Source organism: Bubalus bubalis, chromosome 4, assembly GCF_019923935.1.
Source record: "Bubalus bubalis isolate 160015118507 breed Murrah chromosome 4, NDDB_SH_1, whole genome shotgun sequence".
Classification (NCBI taxonomy): Eukaryota; Metazoa; Chordata; class Mammalia; order Artiodactyla; family Bovidae; genus Bubalus; species Bubalus bubalis.
The window spans coordinates 20,415,695-20,437,304 of record NC_059160.1 but is presented as its reverse complement, the minus strand read 5'-3'; the positions used below and the strand labels follow the sequence as shown (position 1 = coordinate 20,437,304).

General features: G+C 35.4%; 1 protein-coding gene across 1 annotated transcript; it reads right to left on the bottom strand.

The window, feature by feature from the left end:
• Positions 1–366: 366 nt before the first annotated feature.
• Positions 367–12,145, bottom strand: LOC102407543 (killer cell lectin-like receptor 2). Its single transcript, XM_025283240.3, has 8 exons — positions 12,039–12,145; positions 10,468–10,539; positions 10,066–10,161; positions 8,893–8,988; positions 5,556–5,654; positions 4,457–4,599; positions 1,846–1,952; positions 367–1,270 (listed from the first exon to the last, which is right to left on the bottom strand). The coding sequence occupies exons 2-8, from the start codon at positions 10,535–10,537 to the stop codon at positions 1,168–1,170; spliced, it is 714 nt and encodes a 237-aa protein (XP_025139025.3). The 5' UTR covers positions 10,538–10,539; positions 12,039–12,145; the 3' UTR covers positions 367–1,167.
• Positions 12,146–21,610: the final 9,465 nt, after the last annotated feature.

The window sequence follows — 21,610 nt, the reverse complement described above, 5'->3', positions numbered from 1 at the left end:
CCAAGATCTTCTCCAACACCACAGTTAAAAAGCATCAGTTCCTCAGTGCTCAGTTTTCTTCACAGTCCAACTCTCACATTCATACATGACTACTGGAAAATCCATAGTCTTGACTAGATGGACCTTTGTTGGCAAAGTAATGTCTCTGCTTTTGAATGTGCTATCTAGGTTGGTCATAACTTTCCTTCCAAGGAGTAAGCATCTTTTTTAATTTCATGGCTGCAATCACCATCTGCAGTGATTTTGGAGCCCAGAAAAATAAAGTCTGACACTGATTCCACTATTTCCCCATCTATATCTCACGAAGTGATGGGGCGTATGCCATGATCTTCGTTTTCTGAATGTTGAGCTTTATGCCAACTTTTTCACTCTCCTCTTTCACTTTCATCAAGAGGCTTTTTAGTTCTTCTTCACTTTTTGCCATAGGGTGGTGTCATCTGCATATCTGAGGTTATCGATATTTCTCCCGGCAACATTCATTAGAGATATGCAAATATACCTTTATTATACAACACCTTATTAAAATTTTTTTTAATTTTTTCAATATTAAAGTTAGTAGGACATTAGCAAATGGAATTCTCATACACTGCTAATAGAATGCAAAATGGTACAGCCACTTTGCAATACGGAATCATACCCAGAAGTCTGGACTTGCCAGAGAGCATTCAGGCTATTAGTTGTGGTATAGGTCACAAACACAGATCTATTTGTTTTCTTTCTGTTACTATACTGTCTTTCTGCTAAAAAGTAAGAAATCAAACAAATGCATATACAATTGATACAGAATAATGACTTCATTTACTCTTGGCATTAAATCCCAGGTAAAATGTACATGGCAGTGACAACAGTTTGCAAGATTACTTACTAAATCTGTGTGAGTAGCAGAAATTGACTACACAGTCCTAAGGTTCATGAGATGCACTGATACTTTCTCACTCTGCCAACCTGTGCTCATAACTGGTGTGATCTGGGATTTATGTTTGAAAGAGGCAGAAGTGGAGGGTCCACAATGTATCTCTATCAAGCTCAAATATAGGTGCAGCCCATAACAAAGCATTCTGAAATGAGAGATATACAGACTGGACTTCCAAGGGTCTGAGTTTTTATAAGGAAACGTTGTTGAATGTGTCCTTGGTTGTCTTTTCATCAGGTAGCAAGACAAGCTATCTACTTCTCACAAATGAAGTGCATGAATCTGGAACAGTCAGAAGCAGACATCTTTGTTGCTTTAATATATGCACAGTTTCCTTCGTTTGACTCTTTCCAATCACTTAAAATAAAATAAAAGCATATAAATAATGTAAAATAGACATTCACTAATGCAAACATAAGAAATATTGGTTCAAAGTTAAGGTATATATATTTTTTCTTTCCTTTCAAGACACTATCCCTTGGTGCCCTAGCCTTTCCTAAAGCATACTTTATGAGAATTATAGCAACAAGTTGAAAAGCCTCCCTCTCTATATATACTCATTTTCTGAACTTAAATTTTTTGTATATGTGTGTCTGTATGTACATGCAGTGCTCATGTGTGTGCTAGTTGCTAAGTTATGTCCTCTTCTTTACAACCCCATGGACAGTAGCCTGCCAGCCTCCTCTGTTCATGGGATTTCCCAGGCAAGAATATTGCAGTGCATTGCCATTCTCCAGGGTATCTTCCTGATCCAGGGATCAAACCTGTGTCTCCTGCATTACCAATGGATTCTTTACCACTGAGCCACATGTACATGCCCATATATGTGTGCATATTTGTCTATATATTAAAGTGTGCATTTCCCTATATACTTTTCAAAATGTAAACTAGAATATGGAACTTTTTATTTACTACCTATTCTCGAGACTTACAATTTTAGAAAAGGCAATGACTTATCTTCCCATGTCCATTGATTTTTGGTTCCTTTACGAGATAATCCAATCCAATAGAAATAGGATAGTCTGCTTTGAATGAAGTTCTGCAATAAAAAGAGATATATTCTATGAGAAAAATGTCTTTCATAATTCTGAAATGAAATAATAATCTTTTTAATATTTTATTATTTTGAGTAACAAATAGTTTCAAGATCAATTTCATCCTGATTCTGTTCAAATGATAAAATAATAGAATCTTAGTTATATTTATTCAATATAGTGACATAAATGAGACATAAAATAACACTGTCTTAGCTTACCTATCTTTTTTTTTAAGATTTTTTGGATGTAGATCATTCTTAAAGCTTTTAATGAATGTGTTGTAATATTGCTTTTTTTTACACTTTTGATTTTTAGCCAAGAGGCATGTGGGCTCTTAGCTCATGACGAGGGATCACATCTGTACCTTGTGTGCTGAAAGGTAAAGTCTTAACCATTGAACCACTAGGGAAGTCCTGTACCTATCTTATTTAATCTTCAGACTAAAATATCTTAATTTACTTTCAAAACTGACACTTGTAGCTGAAGAAAAAATTCTGAGCAAAATTGGTTGGTATTTTGAGGTCCAGGTGTGACAGATGTGAGGTTTTTACCAATGTCATTTAAATTGTTTTTCAAAAGTACTGTGCTTATTTATTGTGAAGTGAGCATCTTGAAGAAGTGGTCCTTATTCTACCAGATGAGATGTTTACATGGGTATCTGGAAATTACTGGATAAGTACACATGTAACTGATGTTCATCTTGTAACTTAATTTTTACCACATTTATGCACATATATTTGGATTTCCCTGATGGCTCAGTAGTAAAGAACCTGCCTGCTAATGAAGGTGATGAGGGTTTGATCTCTGGTTCTGGAGGATTCCCTGGAGAAGGAAATGGTCACCCACCCAAGTACTCTTGCCTGGGAAATCCCATGAACAGAGGAGACTGGTCGACATGATTTAGCAACTAAACAACAGCAATGTTCATATATCATCTCATGTGATCTTCCTAAAATATGTTGGAAAGAAAATATAACATTTTATTACAAGCAAAGTAATGTGTGAAAGGGAACTAAAGAGGGAGTTTCTGACTATAAATTCTGTATTTCTCTATTCTGCTTTAGTTTTTACCCTTAGTTTGTTTTTATTTTCCTTTGTTTCTTTCACCATAGAGAATATGGCAAAAACTTAGTCTCTCTACCCAGAAAAAAAATTACGTACATACCACCTATTCATAAGATTTGACATTCAATTTCATGGTTTTCATAGATGGTCTTATTTCTTGATGGAGATATCCTACATAAAAGATTAGGGCTTCTAGACTCTGAAGCTAATTTTTGAGCCCACCAGGCTTCCCTATCTACGGAATCCTCCAGGCAAGAATACTGGAGTGGGTTGCCATTCCCTTTTCCAGGGGATCTTGCTGACCCAGGGATCAAACCCAGATCTTCTGCATTGCAGGCAGATTCTTTATTGTCTGAGCCACCAGGGAAGCCCTTTGGAATAAAAAGGAAGTTAATTCAGATCTGTGAATGTCTTCTTTTCGGGTTCAGATTTGCTTTGTTTTTTTTATGGTTTTCAAGTTCATATTTTTGTAACTGTTAATGAGTTGTTAAAAGCCAAAGATATGGGTGATTGTTCTATTACAGATAAATGAGTTAGTCTTAGTGTCTGTGAAAGAATATTAAAAGATTCTCCTTACCTTGAAATGTAAGAATATATTTCTTGAAAGAATAATAGTAAATTATTTCTCTATTCAAATCAAGGATATTGATAAGGATTATGAAATATTTAGTTCAATTTTCTTGGAAGTTAGTATGAGTTAAAGTTTAATATGAGTTTGAATTAATTGATCTTCAATTTTAAATTCATACCAAGTCTTCCTTTTACCCTAAACTTAGTGATATTGTACTTCTTGATTTTGTTGGAGGTAAAATGACATTTTTTTTTCAGAGAGAAGCTACATTTCCATGAAATTATTAGTATGAAAATATAATTATCTCTGATAAAATGAAATATTTTAAGCATAATTTTTTCCTAATTGTTTCATGTTTCCCTTTACATTTGCTCTACTGGAAAAGTTCTAACTGTGGGTGAGTTAGATGAATTAAATGAAATTCTAATTTCATTTCTACTTGTATTTCTGACCTTAAGATGAGAACTGTCTAGATCTGAATCAACTTACAACTGTAAACTATGGACACTCAAATATTATCAAGCATTCAGATTTAGCTAACAGGACTTCCCCAGTGGTCAAGTTGTTAAGAATCTGTCTGCCAAAGCAGGGGACACACCTTGGATCCCCAGTCCAGTAAGATTCCACATGCAACAGACAGCTAAACCTGCGCACTACAACTACTGAGCCTGAGCTTTAGAGCCCATACTCCACCACAAGGGAAGTCACCTCAACAAGAAGCCCTGTCACCGCAGGTAGAGAAAGCCCAGTAGTAGCAAGGAAGACCCAGCACAGCTTAAAAAAAAAAAAATGATTTAGGCAACAACTGATGGCCAGATGGCCAGGTGAATAAGATGAATACAGGGTGAGATGGAAAAAGAAATACGTCACCAGTTCTTCCTTATCTTCTATCTTAAGAAGTGTGGAGTCCATTTCCTTGCAGCGTTTTTTACTTTCTTCAAAGTTCTTCGATTCATCCGAAAAATAGTAACATTTCTGTCCACAACACGACCATTTACTTTTACATTCCTTTCCTTAAAAACAAAAGATATTCCCCAGAGACCATTCAGTGTGTATCTTGAAAGGAATGCTCTGGAACTTAGCTACTGAGGAATCCTTTCTAGTCCTTGTAAAACCATTGATTTTGTGAGATGGATGGACTTCATTTCTAAGTTCCTGGCCTTAGGGAGATGACTTACATCCCTCCAAATCTATGCATAATACTATTAAAATTCTCTAGGAAATATATCTTAGAAAACTGATGTTTTTTCTCACAATCTCTACAGATAGGAGTTCACAGGGGAAAACAACTTCTTTGTATTCTCTGAAAGAAAGAAAGTGAAAGTCGTTCTGTCATGTCTGACTCTTTGCGACCTGTGAACTATACAGTCCATGGAATTCTCCAGGCCAGAATACTGTAGTGGGTAGCCTTTCCCTTCTCCAGGGGATTTCCTCAACCCAGGGATTGAACCCAGGTCTCCTGTAGTGGGTAGCCTTTCCCTTCTCCAGGGGATTTCCTCAACCCAGGGATCGAACCCAGGTCTCCTGCATTGCAGGCGGATTTTTTACCAGCTGAGCCACAAGGGAAGCAGTCTCTAGACTAAGTAAAATCTATAGGTACAGAGCTGATCTTAACTTAGCACTGATACATTGTACCTGTTTATGTACATCAGGTACATAAACCTAGTACCTGATCTACATATCCACAAGAGAGCATATAATAATGATTACAGAATGTGCTAAAGGAGAGTTAGAACTATTTGTTAGAAAAAGTATTATTTTGTGAAACAGTGATTTAAAAGAATGTATCATGGGTACAGAAGAATCCAACCACTGGGAAAGACTGATTTTTTTTTTCCCGATGAAATGAAATGAAAGTTGGACTCCACAATGGGCTGATTCTAAAATAAAATCCAATTTGAGCAGGTTTTCAAGTGATTGAGAGAAGCAGAGAAGAAACTTGTCAGTCTCAGTCTTTATGTCTACATACCTGTGTTAAGTGGTTTCTCTTTGAGAGTCATGTTTTTAGATGTGGAATTTTCTTGTGTTCCATTGTCCAGTGGAGGCTCTGGTAATCCACCCTGGAAAACTTTACTGTACATCATTAGTTTTAGGAAAGCATAACATGGGGCAGACTAATAGGCATAATTTAAATTTTAATATGTCAGTTAATGTTCAGGAGTCTTATTCCTGTGCTTTTTAGAGAGATAAGACTATACAAGAAGACAAAAAATTACAGCATAAAAAAGCCTTTGGGAATTCTGCTGCTGCTGCTGCTAAGTCGCATCAGTCGTGTCCGACGCTGTGCGACCCCATAGACGGCAGCCTACCAGGCTCTGCCGTCCATGAGATTCTCCAGGTAAGAACACTGGAGTGGGTTGCCATTTCCTTCTCCAATGCATGAAAGTGAAAAGTGAAAGTGAAGTCGTTCAGTCATGTCCAACTCTTCGCGACCTCATGGACTGCAGCCGAACAGGCTCTCTATCCTTGGGATTTTCCAGGCAAGGGTACTGGAGTGGATTGCCATTGTCTTCAAGGTAAAGCTTGTGATCTCAACACTAGCAATGGCTAATCTGAAAATAACATTAAGAAAAATGTTCTATTTATAATAGCATCAAAAATAATAAAATATTTAGGGATACATTTAACAAAGATGTGTAAAACATGTACTTTAAAAAGAAAATTGTTAAAAATTAAAGACCTAAATAAATGGAAAGATACCTCATATTCACCTTACACCACATGAAAATTAACTCAAAATGGATCAAACACAGACATGAAGAAGTTAAAATTATGACTTTAGATAACATAGGTGAAAGTTGTGATTCTGGATTAGGCAATGGTTTCTTAGATATGATACCCAAAACACAAGTGATCAAAGTAAGAGTATACTGGGCTTCATCAAAATTAAAAGCTTTTACACATGAAAAGTCACTACAAGAGAGTGAAAAGTAATACAAATAATGGGAAAATATTTACAAATTATATATCTGATACAAGATTAATATATAGATTAATTATATCCATACAGTGGAATATTTTTTGGCCATTAGAGGGCATGCCATGTTGATATATCCTATCATGAATGACCCTTGGAAGCATCATGTTAAGTGAAAGAAGCCAGTCACAAAAGACCATGTATTATATGATTCCACGTTTAAGAAATGTCCAGAACAGGAAAATCTAGAGACATAAAATAGATTATTGGTTGCTTTAGGCTAGCAAATTTTGAGAGAAATGGGAAGCAATACCTAATGAGTGTGAGATTTCTTTTTGGAGTAAGGAAAATGCTCTAATATTGATAAAAGTTAGGCTTCCCTGGTGGCTCAGATGGTAAAGAATTTGCCTGCAATGCAGGAGACCCAGGGTTTGATCCCTGGGTCTGGAATATCCCCTGGAGAAGGAAACAGCACCCCTCTCCAGTATTCTTGTCTGGGGTATCCCATGGACAGAAGAGCCTGGTTGCCCACAGCTCATGGGGTCACAAAGCTTTGGACACAATTGAATGATGAACAGTCTGTCTCATGGTTGTGCACCTCTGAATATACTTGAAGTCACTGAATTTTACTCAGTAAAAGTGGGAATATATGGCCAGAGAATTGTATGTTAATAAAAGTAATATATATCTGTTATATACATAATTATATGTATACACACAGGCATACAATTCAAAAAGTTTGGTTTATCAATAAATGCTGCAGAGGATGTGGAGAAACAGGAACCCTCTTGCACTATTGGTGGGAATGTAGATTGATACAGTCTCTATGGAGAACAGTATGGAGAGTCCTTAAAAAAACTAGGAATAAAACTATCATATGAAACAGCAATCCCACTACTGGGCATATACCCTGAGTAAACCATAATTCAAAAAGACACATGTACCCTAATGTTCATTGCAGCATTATTTGCAACATTCAGGACATGGAAGCAACGTAGATGTCCACTTACAGATGAGTGGATAAAGAAGTTGTGGCACATATAAACAAGAATATTACTTAGCCATAAAAAGGAATGAATTTGAGTCAATTAAACTGAGGTGGACAAACGTAGAGCCTGTTATGCAGAGTGAAGTAAGTCAAAAAGAGAAAAGCAAATATCACATATTAATGCATGTATATGGAATCTAAAAAAATGGTACTGATGAACCTATTTGTAGGAATAGAGATGCAGAGGTAGAGAACGGACATATGGACATGGAGGGGAAGGGGAGAGCGGGACAAACTGGGAGATTAGAATTGACATATATACACTACCATGTATAAAATGAGCATAGCAAGCTTAGCCTGGTGCTCTGTGATGACCTAGATGGGTGGGATAGAGGTCCAAGAGGGAGGGGATATATCCATACATATAGGTGATTCACTTAATTGTATAGGAGAACCTAAAGCAACATTGTAAAGCAATTATACTCCAATAGAAAGTAATAATAAAAAGTCACAAAATGGGTTTTAGACAGAGAGAACTGACATCAAGTTAGGGAGTTAGAAAATACATCATGGATGATTTAGAAAAGTCATCCACGTCCTATGAAATGGGCCTTGAGAGATGTCTAAAATGTTCATAGGCAGAGGCAGGCTACATGAGGAAGGCTGTCCAGATGAAGAGAATAGCATAAACAAATGTACTGTGGCAGAGAGACTTAGAGAACCTTGCAGGGACCAGCAAATGATCTAAAATTATCTGAAGCCAATTTGTACATAGGGAGGAAAGCTAAAAATCATTTGGTTGAAATAAAACTGATTCACAAAGGCAAATACAAGTAGGGGAATTTTAACATAATAAATACAGGATGAGACAGGTTCTTGGCATTTTGATGACATGATCATAGATATACTCGGAGAAGTTTATCTGGCAATTGCAATAGGATTTTGAAAGTCTCTTGATTTTAGGAGGTGACTGTAATAGTATAGGAGAAAAAGCATTGTTGGGTTGTATTAGGTGTTTGTGAGAATAAACAGTTTTAAAAAGTAAGTTTGAACAGCAGAATGGAGATTGCAGGAGGATTGGACCATTTATGAAAAGGCATCAGAGAATACAGAGAAATTAATGTTCACAAAGTATGATCAGTCATCAATAAAATCTGAAATATAGTCTTTCCTGGAAGTATCCTGAATATGATCCAGGCTGCGTCAGTAAAGAAGACATGAGAAACTTTTGAGGAACTTGATAACTGTCCAAGTGATTACATTAGTGGTGATGGTGGAAAGGTTTCCTGGGTAGCACTGGAGATCATAGCTTTGGAACTACTAGGAAAAGAAGACTGGTAAAAATAGTAATTCCCAAGGGAGGAGACATTTGGTTCAGGGCACAGGTCTTGTTTAACTTACCCATAAATCCTAAGATTCCTGTGGTTAAAAGGAGAAGGAAACAGAAGATTCCGAGAATCACTACCGTGAAACACCAAGGAAATGGAACTGAAGACCCTATCCAGAGGGAAAAAAAAGAGACGCTGAGAAGATCAGCAGAGTAAAGATTAAGTTACAGAGCAGGGTTTAGAGGGAGATGTTCCATAAATTCAAAACCCTAACTCTTGAATGTCTTCAAACTTGAAATTATAAATTGAAATGGATAATGAACAATTTGAAAGAACTGAGAGTTATTCTGTTCTGTTAATATGTATCTTTTAGGAAAGTCACTTATTCTAACTTTATCAAAATAATCCTCTGATTCATCTCTATGATTTATGAATACAAAGTAAATATCAAATATAGGTATTTGGTTTTTGGCATGCAAACATACTTTTAAAACATATCTGTATGAGTCAATTTTGTTGACCCATGATCAGAGTATATATATAATTTTGTAAATATTGTGTGCTTCCATGCATACAAAGTATATATATATATATATATATATATATATATATATATATATATACCCATAATTTCCTTATTGGAACTTTGCTATAGTTTCAGCAGTAGAAGAAATTATAACTCCAAACGTATCAAATAATATTAATCATGCATTGTTTCTTGAAACTTCATAGAACAAGTGGATAATGACATCAGGAGAGTCACAATTGTTTCCAAACAAAAAATGAAAAGAATGAATTTTCCCACTTGATTGCTCAGTTACGAATTTATGTGTATAGCACCCAAACTACAATAATTATCTGCAATATACTAAATATGGACATTTCATTTTCAATACTACATTTTTTGTTTAGGTTATAGGATATAGTTTAAGCAACCCCGTGAAACTGGGCAGGCTTAGTAATTTGGTACCATGGTAAACTGAGCAAATGGAGAAGATGTAAGTTAGGTCTGGCTCCCCTGGTGGGTCAGTGGTAAAGAATCCACCTGCCAAGCAGGAGATGCAGCTTTGATTCCTGGATTTGGACGATTTCCTGGAGAAGGAAACAGCAGCCCACTCCAGTACTCTTGCCTGGGAAATCCCATGGACAGGGGAACTTGGTGGGCTACAGTCCATGGGCTCACAAAAGAGTCTTACATGACTTAGTCACTAAACAACAACAAGCTAGGCCTCTACATAAACTTTACCTTTTTCTTCAGGTGATTTAGTTCTTGTTATCTTTGTCTGGTTGGACTGTGAAGTGACTGTTTTCACTTCTGTGTAAATTAGCTGCTCTTTTGTCTCTGGAGATTAAAAGAGAAAGCTTTTAATAGTCACACTATTTCTCATAAAGCATGTAGGTTATAAATATGTTTGAATAGAGTTGACAAAGTTTTTTTTTTTTTCCCAAATAAAGGAGATTTATGTAATTTTTTTCTTCTTACTATGTAAAGTCCACTAGGTAAATCTTTTAAATGACAAAATCTTGAGAATGAGTTAGACATAATGTGTCATATGCTAAATTAAAATGAAATTCCTTATAAAAATTATTTACCAAGGGAAAGAATAATATCATAATTCAGTAGGGATTGGGAGAAAAAAACACTCACTTTCTTTTCGCTCTGGCTTTTTGGAAGGGATGTGTTTCACCGTTGCATATGTTGCATGTTTTCCACTCATCTCTAAAAAATTGTAATAACAATTCTAAGACATATAAATCTACAGGTTTTTGTTTAAACTATGTTTTCAGGTTTTATCTTTCTGGGTTCTTTGTGTATTACTGACATCATTATTTCATGCCATTTAATTACTGATGCATGATTTTACTTTTGCAATTTTCTTTTAAGAAAGATTTTTGTCTCAGATTATTTTCTTTCCCATTCTTAAAATTATCAGTTAACATCTCTTTAGATATCATTTCACCTATTACCTGGAGTTCTCTAAATGTGGTATATACTTTAACTTTAAAAGGGTAACAGTGCTATGATAGATGAAATATTCATACTACACTTAAAAACTCTCTCTACCCAGAAAAATGCCAATATAATTTTTATGAGTCATTTTGTATTGTAAAGATAGTGTTACATAAATGTATTCTAAAATTTCTCTTTCTTTAGTTCTTCTGATATTTTTCTATCTTTTTATCTTCATTCTTTTTTCATGATTAAAGATAGTTTACCTCCCATTATCTCTGAAAGACCCTCTTCCAATAAGTTGTTAAAAATGAAAGCCCTACAAATGTGATCCGAATTGGTTTATTTGTAATTAAGTAATCCTGTAGGGTGTGTGGCATTATGTCCATAATATTTGAACATATAGGTTAAAAGCAACCAATTTTCCTTGAAATAAAGCAATATTTATATATAAGTATTTATATTAATATGTTTATATTAAATTAATATTGCTATTTGCAATTTTTCAAAAAGCTAATTTACTTCAAATAGTTTAAATATAATTTTGATAGTAACAACAATATTCTATATAATAGAATTCTGATAAACAAGTTGAAAATTCTTATGTTCACTAGTTTGCCAGCGTGTCACCAAATAAAATACTTTTCATATATTTTCATTTCCTCAGAGAATTATGCTCCATTGTTATTTTTTATAATGATTAAAATATATAGACCTCTGTGTTCATAATATTCACTTATAGCATTTAAAGTTTCCTAAAGAAAACTTCTCATAAGATGACACAATTGTACAGAAATAGATTTATAATGCTTTTAAAAATTCTTTACCAGATTTGGAATATATGAGGAATATAGAAGCTACATCACATATATAAGAAAATTCTGGATGTAGGTATGAAATAGAGATACACAGTGTTATACAGACAAGAACAATTAACCACTGATTAAATCATTATTTTATTGCTCACATCCTGCCTTCATTGATGTGATCATTTGGTCTATCCACTCAGTTAATCCAAGAGATATATTGAAATATTGACTAACAACACTATTGGTTGTATTCAATGGTAAACCATGAAAAAATATAAGGTAATTTACCTTGTAAAGTAATTTTTAAATCTGAATGATTTAGCTCTTTTTCTTACAAGATTAAATTTACTTAATTACTTTTTAAAATCTTTATTCTTTGTGCTCCATATATACAATCAAGTGGCACTGGTTATAATGATATATGCTGAGAGCAACAGCTATAGGTATAGTTGGTGATACCTGTGTTAGTTCGGCGATTTCTGCTGAAGTCTAGTCCAAAGAGAAAAGGTAAACCCCAGTGGGCGAATGGCACAGATGTGTGAGCTGGACTCAGGATGGCTCTTCTGTCTGATTTACTTCACTCGATATGAGTTTCTAGGTCCAATCAGCTGTACTCCAATACAAAATAAAAAGGTTAAAAAAAAAAAAAAAAGATGGTTCTTCCTGGGATCTAAATATGACTGGTTCTTGCTCCAAAGGAGCTTCAGTATTTGCCAGCTCCTTGCAAAGATGTAAGAAAGCAGCTCGTATTTGAACTTCAGGCTTTACCATTTGCTTTTTTTTTTTTTTTTTTTTTTTACAGAGGAAGGTCGTATTTTAACAGCGCAGATAACTGAGAAAAATAATTTAAAGGGCCATACCCACTTTGCACAGAATCCAAACACTGCATGTTTAAAAAAAAAAAGCCGGGGGGAGGGGGGTGGTCATTAACACCACTATGACCACCATCAAATGCTAGGATTCTAAATATAATCCCTATATCAAACACTAGTTTGGGCTTCAGACACTAGTTTGGGCTTTAAATAGCAACTGTACATAATGATATATTTAAATTCATCTTCTAAACTACACTAGTGTTAACTCAGTGAAAATATATGAATGCTAACAGTCCATCTTTCTTCACATTATTCTGAAGGGGATTTTGAATAATACATTTTAAGATGTTAAGATTTATTAGCTGGAGAGCCAGTCAAACCCTGGTTCTCTTAAAATATACCTAAATTCAATTGCTTTATTTTATGAAACATTTTTTCCAGCACATGAATTTGTTACAGTCTACTTTTCAGTTCATTCCAATACAAGTATACTCTATAATCTCTAAATATACTTTCTACATATAAGCTTAAGGTTTTGAGATTTTTTATTTCATTCCCCTTCAGTCTATACTCTAATAATGAGTAGAAATATATTGTCTTACCCTCTTTAGTAAGTAGGTTATTCGATCAGTCCTGTCTGACTCTTTGCAAGTCCATGGACTGCAGCCTGCCAGGCTCCTCTGTCCATGGAATTCTCCAGGCAAGAATACCAGATTGAGTTGCCATCCTCTTCTCCAAGGGATCTTCCCAACCTGGAGATCAAACTCTGGTCTCCTGCATTGCAGGCAGATTCTTTACTGTCTGATAAACCTTACCCTCATAGTGGTAAATAATCCACTTGTGAATGCAGGAAGACACAAGAGATGTGGGTTTGATCTTCCCTGAATTGGGAAGATCCCCTGGAGAAGGAAATGGCAACCACTCCAGTATTCTTGCCTGGAAAATTCCATGGACAGAGGAGCCTGGCAGGCTACAGTCTATGGGGTTACAAAGAGTTGGATGTGACTGAGCACACACATACACACACACACACACATACACACCCACTTAGTAGTCTAACGTAGCAGTTCCAATAGTGTAATGAATAACGATGGTAATGCAGTTTATGTATATGGGTTTTAACTCAGTAGAAAAAGACAGTTTTATCTGTTGTCACCGTTCAATAAAAATAAAAAGCACAGTAATAAATGTATTTCAATTGTGGATTTCATTCATAAAAAAAAAAAAAAAAAAATTTGGAGTGGTGCATTTGTAAGAGTTTACCATTAAGTTCTAGTATGGAGAATTGATGACAAAAGGAAAACCTATTTTGATATAAAAATAATTTGTTACCAAATTTTCAAACAGAATGAGTGTAATAAAAAAGTAACTTTATGTAGGCTGTAAAAGAGGAATGTTACTTTTGTAACATTCCTGATTAAATGTTCTTTTGGGCTTTGTAGTAGTCCCTTCTTATTTTTGTCTTTCTCTCTTCAACTGCTCTGTGTGTGTTCCTTGCTCCATCCTGTCTGACTCTTCGCAACCCAATGAACTGTAGCTTGCCAGGCTCCTCTGTCCATGGGATTTCCCAGGCAATAATAGTGGAGTGGGTTGCCATTTCCTACTTAACTGCAATGCTGCTGCTGCTGCTGCTAAGTCGCTTCAGTCATGTCCGACTCTGTGCGACCCCATAGACAGCAGCCCACCAGGCTCCCCCGTTCCTGGGATTCTCCAGGCAAGAACACTGGAGTGGGTTGCCGTTTCCTTCTCCAATGCATGAAAGTGAAAAGTGAAAGTGAAGTTGCTCAGTCGTGTCCTACTCTTAGCGACCCCCTGGACTGCGGCCCACGAGGCTCCTCCGTCCATGGGATTTTCCAGGCAAGAGTGCTGGAGTGGGGTGCCATTGCCTTCTCCGATAGACTTCATCTAAAACAACCACCTGGTAAGCTCAACACTCAACACCATGTAATTGTAATATTAGAACCTGAAAACATTTGCTTAGGCCTTAGCTTCTCAAATTAGCAAGTCCACTGAATATTTCCACGTCTTCCTGATCACTAGTTTCTCCACTTAATCAAAAAATCAATTCTCTCACCCACTTCTTGATCATTTTTCTTTATAATATTATACCTCTCTACAGAAATTTCTTTCTGCATGATATAATGTGCCCATTATTTATAAATGTCACTAATTCTTTAATCTTCCACATTTAACATAATTCTATTATCTTTACTATGATTATGCTTCACCTTACAAATTGATTTCTCCAAATTTAAAAATTAATTTACCTAGATTACTGAATATTTTAAAGCACTGTGCTAAGCAGTTTGCAGATATTATCTCATTTAATCCTGAAAGAATTTGAAATTTATGAAAAATAAATATCATTTTTTTTACGAGGTGATAATACAACCTAACAGGTATTCTTAACTTTTTGTTGGCTTTTCTTTTGTCTTAATTTCAAGAACATACTCATGTAGATAAATACAAACACATCCACAACTGATGAACATTGAACAGTCTGTTATTTCATATAAACCTCAGTCTTTAATTAGCACCAAAAGAAACAAACTCAAAGAACTCAAAATTTCAAAATATGGAAAAGAGGATGATGTTAAAAAAATTTTAGCATTGGAAACCTAGTATTTGCCATTTACAAAGTATACTTCTTAAAAATAATCTTGGTGATATCAGATTTTTCAAAATATTATGTATGCTCTATTTCTCCTATTATAAAAATTAAAAATCAATATGTATTTTCTAACTTTCTTTATACACAGAGCACATTGGAAGTTTATTTTGCTTTCTGTCTTGGTATTTTAATAATATGAGCTAACAGGTCACAGTTATTAGTATTCAGAAATATTTTTACGATGTAAGCACAGTTCAAGCAAAAATTTAACAAGACGATAATTGTTCAAAAATATTTAAATATTAGTCAGAGCCCCTGTTTGAGTTTCCTGAGCCATACAGAAATTCCCATTTGCTATCTATTTTACATATGATAATGTAATTTTCCATGTTACTCTTTCCATACATCTCACCCTCTCCTCCCCTCTCCCCATGTCCATAAGTCTATTCTCTGTGTTTATTTCTCCATTGCTTCCCTGTAAATAATTTTTCAGGGAGATGGGAGGGAGATTCAAAAGGGAGGGAATATATGTATACGTATGGCTGATTCATGTTGAGGTTTGAAGAAAACAACAAAATTCTGTAAAGTAATTATCATTCAATAAAAAAATAAGTAAATAAATTAAAAAGCTAAAAAATATTTAAATATTAGTAAAAGAGAAACATTTTTTGGGATTTCATCACTTCTTCCATTAATGTGCTTTTCAAATTTTTTCTTTTTTATTTTTTCTCGAAAAATTTTATTCTGTATTGGAGTAAGCTAACAGTATTGTGATAGTTTCATGTTATGGCAAAGGGATTCAGCCATAAACATACATGTATCCATTCTTCCTCAAACTCCTCTCCCATCCAGGCTGCCACATAAGTTCCCTGTGCTATATAGTAGGTCTTTGTTAGTTATCCACTTTAAATAGAGCAGTGTGTACATGCCCATCTGAAACTCCCTAGCTATCCTTTCCCCACATCCTTCTTCCCCCTGGTGAAAACATAGTTCTCTAAGTCTGAGACTCTGTTTCTTCTTTGTAAATAAGTTCATTGGTATCATTTCTTTTTAGCTTCAGCATATAAGGAGTGTCATTTGATATTTCTCCTTCTCTGTCTGACTTACTTTACTCAGTATAACGACTGATTTTTAAGTTCATCCATGTTGCTGCAGGGACAAGAAGGCCTGACCTGCTGCAGTCCATGAGGTCAGACACGACTGACTGATAGAACAATAGCACCATGTTGCTGCAAATGGCATTTTTTCAATTTAGGATACAACACGACATTCAATCATAATGTTTTGTTTGTTCTGTAACACTTCCGGTCTTTTCTTGTGGCCAGGTTTCATGTCAAATGCCCCTTAAGTTTGTTCTTCTGATGTTTTTCTCTTGTTTAGACTGGAGATGTGGGATTTTCAGAAAAACTATCACAAAGGTGAACTAACCTAATCATCAGGTCTTATCAGGGATACATTTATCCACAAGGTATGGATAAGGTGATAAGATAAGGTGATCTTAACCTTATCACTTGGTTAATTTGTGTTTGTCAGGTTTTCCCACTGTGGAGTTATCATTTTCTTCTTTCCAAGCTCTGTTCTATGGAACAAAGCAAGTCACCAAAGCCAGTCTACCCTCAGTCAGAGTTAAACTACTCCTCCTGGGCAGAAGGTCTGAAATTATTCTGTAAAGATTTGTCTTTTCTTTCCCATTTATTTAATTATTCAATCACTTATTTTTAGTAGCATGGGTTAACTGATATTAATTTTATACTTGAGTTTATAATGCATTACTACTTTATTACTTTCATTGCATAAATTGTTCCACTTTTGCCTATTAGGAGATCTTTTAGGTAGCTCCTCTGTGCCTTTGACCTACCCTAATCTTTTTATTTTTGAGCACTTTCTACTTTCTGTCATTGTAAGATACTCTCAGGCTTATATATTTTCTCTGTGCTAACTTTAGAATCAGTCATTTCTCCAAAGAGCTCTAGTTCCTTTTTCTGATGAATAACATTTAAAAACCAAGATCTGGGTACTGGGTATGTTTGCTGCTTTGGGGGTTTCACTGCTTCTAACTTTTTAAGTGGACAGAGCTAGGCATTGTATTAGCCCATGTATACACATGTATGTGTATTTGTTTCTATATTTCTTCATCTGTATATACATTGGGTGAAACATGAGTTCAAACAGATGTTTCTGACTCTAATCTAGTGGCACAGTGTTTAGTCTAACCTTCCTTTTCTGCTTGGTCTGTAACTTGCTTTTCAGAAAGTGTGAAATCTGTCTCCTACCAACTTCCATCTGTACATATAAATCTGTTTCAGAAGTGTTAACCCATCTATCATGAGAAACAAATTGACCAACTAGATCACTATGTAGGTTCCTTTTGCTTCTAACTTTATCATTTCTGACCAAAATGCCATTTTCCAAACCCACTTAAGTCAGCTCCTATTTTTCCCAACACTTTCAGTGAGATTGTTTCAAGTATTTGTATTATAGTTAGATTCATTTGTTGTGATTTGCATCTCATTCTGGGATCCCTTGATATCTTGATGAATTTTTGTTTATTTTAGTCTACATCAAAATTCATTCTTTGTGATATACAGTTCTATGGACTTTGACAAATGCATAGAGTCATGTATCTGCTTCCCCAGGAAGCAGTTGCTTTACAATGTTGTGTTAGTTTCTACTATACAGCAAAATGAATCAGCTATTCAGTTCAGTTCAGTTGCTCAGCTGTGTCCAACTCTTTGTGACCCCATGAACCGCAGCACGGCAGGCCTCCCTATCAACAACTCCTAGAGTTTACCTAAACTCATGTCCATCAAGTCAGTGATGCCATCCAGCCATCTCATCCTCTGTCATCCCCTTCTCCTCCTGCTCCTAATCCCTCCCAGCATCAGGGTCTTTTCCAATGAGTCAACTCTTTGCATGAGGTGGCCAAAGTATTAGAGTTTCAGCTTCAGCATCAGTCCTTCCAATGAACACCCAGGACTGATCTCCTTTAGGATGGACTGGTTGGATCTCCTTGCAGTCCAAGGAACTCTCAAGAGTCTTCTCCAACACCACAGTTCAAAAGCATCATCAATTCTTCGGCGCTCAGCTTTCTTCACAGTCCAACTGTCACATCCATACGGGACCACTGGAAAAACCATAGCCTTGACTAGATGGACTTTTGTTGGCAAAGTAATGTCTCTGCTTTTGAATATGCTATCTAGTTTGGTCATAACTTTCCTTCCAAGGAGTAAGCGTCTTTTAATTTCATGGCTGCAATCACCATCTGCAGTGATTTTGGAGCCCCCCAAAATAAAATATGACACTGTTTCCACTGTTTCCGCATCTATTTCCCATGAAGTGATGGGACCAGATGCCATGATCTTAGTTTCCTGAATGTGTACACAAATCCCCTCTTGTTTGAATTTCTTTCCCATTCAGGTCACCACAGAGCACTGAGCAGAGTTCTCTGTGCTATACAGTTGGTTCTCATTAGTTATCTATTTTATACATAGTATCAATAGTTTAAATATGTCAATCCCAATCTCCCAATTCCTCTCACTCCCCTTCCCCCCTTGATAATTATACATTTATTCTCTACATCTGTCTCTCTACTTTTGCTTTGCAAATAAGGTCGCCTATACCTGAATCATTCTTTTCAATAACTACTTTCCCACTTTGAAAATTACTCTGCTGTACATGGGCTCTAGTAACCATTCAATTGCAATTAAATTATCTTCTTATCAGCAGGGCTGAGAGTCTGGAAGTTGTGATATTTTTTTTCTCCTTAACCACCACTATAAAATTTTGCTTTCCTTCTCCAAGGGTATGTTTTTTTATTAATTGACCTATAATCTGACCCATAATCTGACCTATAATCTTTTTTATTTTATGCTGCTGCTAAATTGCTCCAGTCATGTCCGACTCTGTGCGACCGCATAGGTGGCAGCCTGCCAGGCTCCACTGTCTCTGGAATTCTCCAGGCAAGAATACTGGGGAAGGTTGCCATTTCGTTCTGCAATGCATGAAAGTGAAAAGCGAAAGTGAAGTCACTCAGTCATGCCCGACTCTTTGTGACCCCATGGACTGCAGCCCACCAGGCTCCTCCGTCCGTGGGATTTTCCAGGCAAGAGTACTGAAGTGGGGTGCCATTTGCCTTCTCTGTTTATCTTATGGGCCTCTGCCAATATCTGCATGACAATTGATTAGTTTATATAGCAGAATCCATTTTTCATGGTACAATCAAGTGGTAGGTGACAATCTAAGACACATTGGTTGATCATCAGAGGGTGTTAATAGATAACCATCTTAACTATATGAATATCTAAGAGAGCAATTTTGAAGCTATTTCTCCATTGTCTTTTTTTTGCAAAGTGGCAAAAATTGTAGGATTGTGTGGTACAGTTTTCAAATAAACTCTAAAACATCCTCAGCAATTTCTTTAAAAAGTTAGAATAACAGTAGCAACAAAAAATTAGAAAATAAAAAATTGTACTGTATGTGTGTGTGTGTTAGTCACTCAGTCACATCTGACCCTTGTGACCCCTTGGACTGTAGTCCACTAGGCTCCTCTGTCCTTGGGATTCTCCAGGCAAGAATATTGGAGTAGGTTGCCATTCCCTTCTCCATTGTTCTGTATATTCAGGAGGAAAAGTACCATTAGTCTCTTAGATATTTATTGGTAATCTTTTTCATAATTTCAGATAAACTATCCTTGGATATTGACATCTTTGAAACAAAACACTATGTGTATATATAGGAGAATTTCACTGTTTTCTAGGTTATTTCCTGGACTAACAATGGAAAATTATACCTCATTTTTTCTTAATAATGGCATTAAATTAAACCTAAAGAACAACTGTCCTTTGGATGCAATCAATATGTAAAGTACCTCTAATAATGTGTGTTGTGAAATATATGAATTTGCTTTTTCTTCTTTCTCATATGCCTTTTTTTTCTTGAAAGCAACTTTTATCTTTAGGAATTAGCCCCCCGTTCAATTTCACAGACAGATTCTTTACCATCTGAGCCACCAGGGAAGCTGAAGATTGCTGAAGATTACTGAAGTGTGTAGCCTATCTCTTCTCCAAGGGATCTCATACAGTTATAAATATTTGTTATACAATATTTCATTACATGTTTATAATATATATCACTTGTACTGTTTTCCATATCTTGGCCATTAATGTTAATAAATAATGCTACAATGAACATAATAGTAAAGATATCTGTTCATATTCTTGTTTTCATTTCCTTTGGTTATATACCCAGAAGTGGAATTTCTGGATCATATGGCAGCTCTATTTTTAATATTTTGAGAAATCTCCATACTGTTTTCCATAGTGCCACATCCATTTTTATTCCCACCAACAGTGCAAAAGGTTTTCCTTTTCTCCTTTCTTTACTTATACCTCTTACTCTTGTCTTCCTGATGTTAGCCATTCCAACCGTGGTGAGATATTATCTCATTGTGGTTTTGATTTAAATTTCCCTGATTATTAGTGATGCTGAGCACCTTTCCATGTCGGTCATCTGCATGTCTTTGGAAAAATGTCGTTCAGTTTTTCTGACCATTTAAAAAAATTGGATTTTATTTTTGGTATTGAGTTGTATGAGTTCCTTATGTATTTTCGATATTGTGTATGTGTTTGTTCAGTCACTCAGTTGTATCTGACTCTCTGTGACTCCTCGGACTGTAGCTCACCAGGTTTCTCTGTCCATGAGATTTTCCAGGCAAGAATACTGGAGTGGGTTGCCATGTCCTCATCCAGGGGATTCTATCTGACCCAAGGATCAAACCGAAGTGTCTTGTGTCTCCTGCATCAGCAGGCAGATTCTTTATCACTGCACCACCTGGGAAATCTATTCTGGATATTAACTTTTATCAGATATATGATTTGCAAGTGTTTTCTACTATTTTGAGGTTTTTCTTTTCATTTTGTTGGTATTTTCATTTGCCCTGACATGCAGAAACTCTTTTAGTTAGATGTAGTCTTTTTTTTTAATTTTATTTTATTTTTAAACTTTACAATATTGTATTAGTTTTGCCAAATATTGAAATGAATCCGCCACAGGTATACCTGTGTTCCCCATCCTGAACCCTCCTCCCTCCTCCCTCCCCATACCCTCCCTCTGGTGTAGTCTTTTTAATTCAGTAAATTTACCTATACTAACATATGCCTGTGTCATAAAGAAGATTTCAATAAGGTGATTATATTGGATGTATAATATTTCATTATATTAATAGGGAACTAACTAATCCTTAGTTTATGGACATATATTTTTTAATATTTCTGGTTCTCAAATATAATACTGTCATGAGTGTTCTTTAAGAAAATTTGTTCACAACATGAATTTTTTAATGTCAAATCACTCTTTGATTTCATTTCCCTATATCTATTAGAATTTCTTTTAAAACATGATAAATAAATATGCAATATAATATGAGGCCTAATAATTATCCATAGTCCATTTGCCTGTGATCACCAGTGTCAATAATTTTTTATATTCATTTGAATTAAACATATTTGCATATATTGTTTCTTCTTGTTTTTATTCTTCTTTTTATATTGTTCCCCCTCATTTTCCTTCCTTTTTCCCTTTTTTATATGCTATTGTAAGTGCCCACT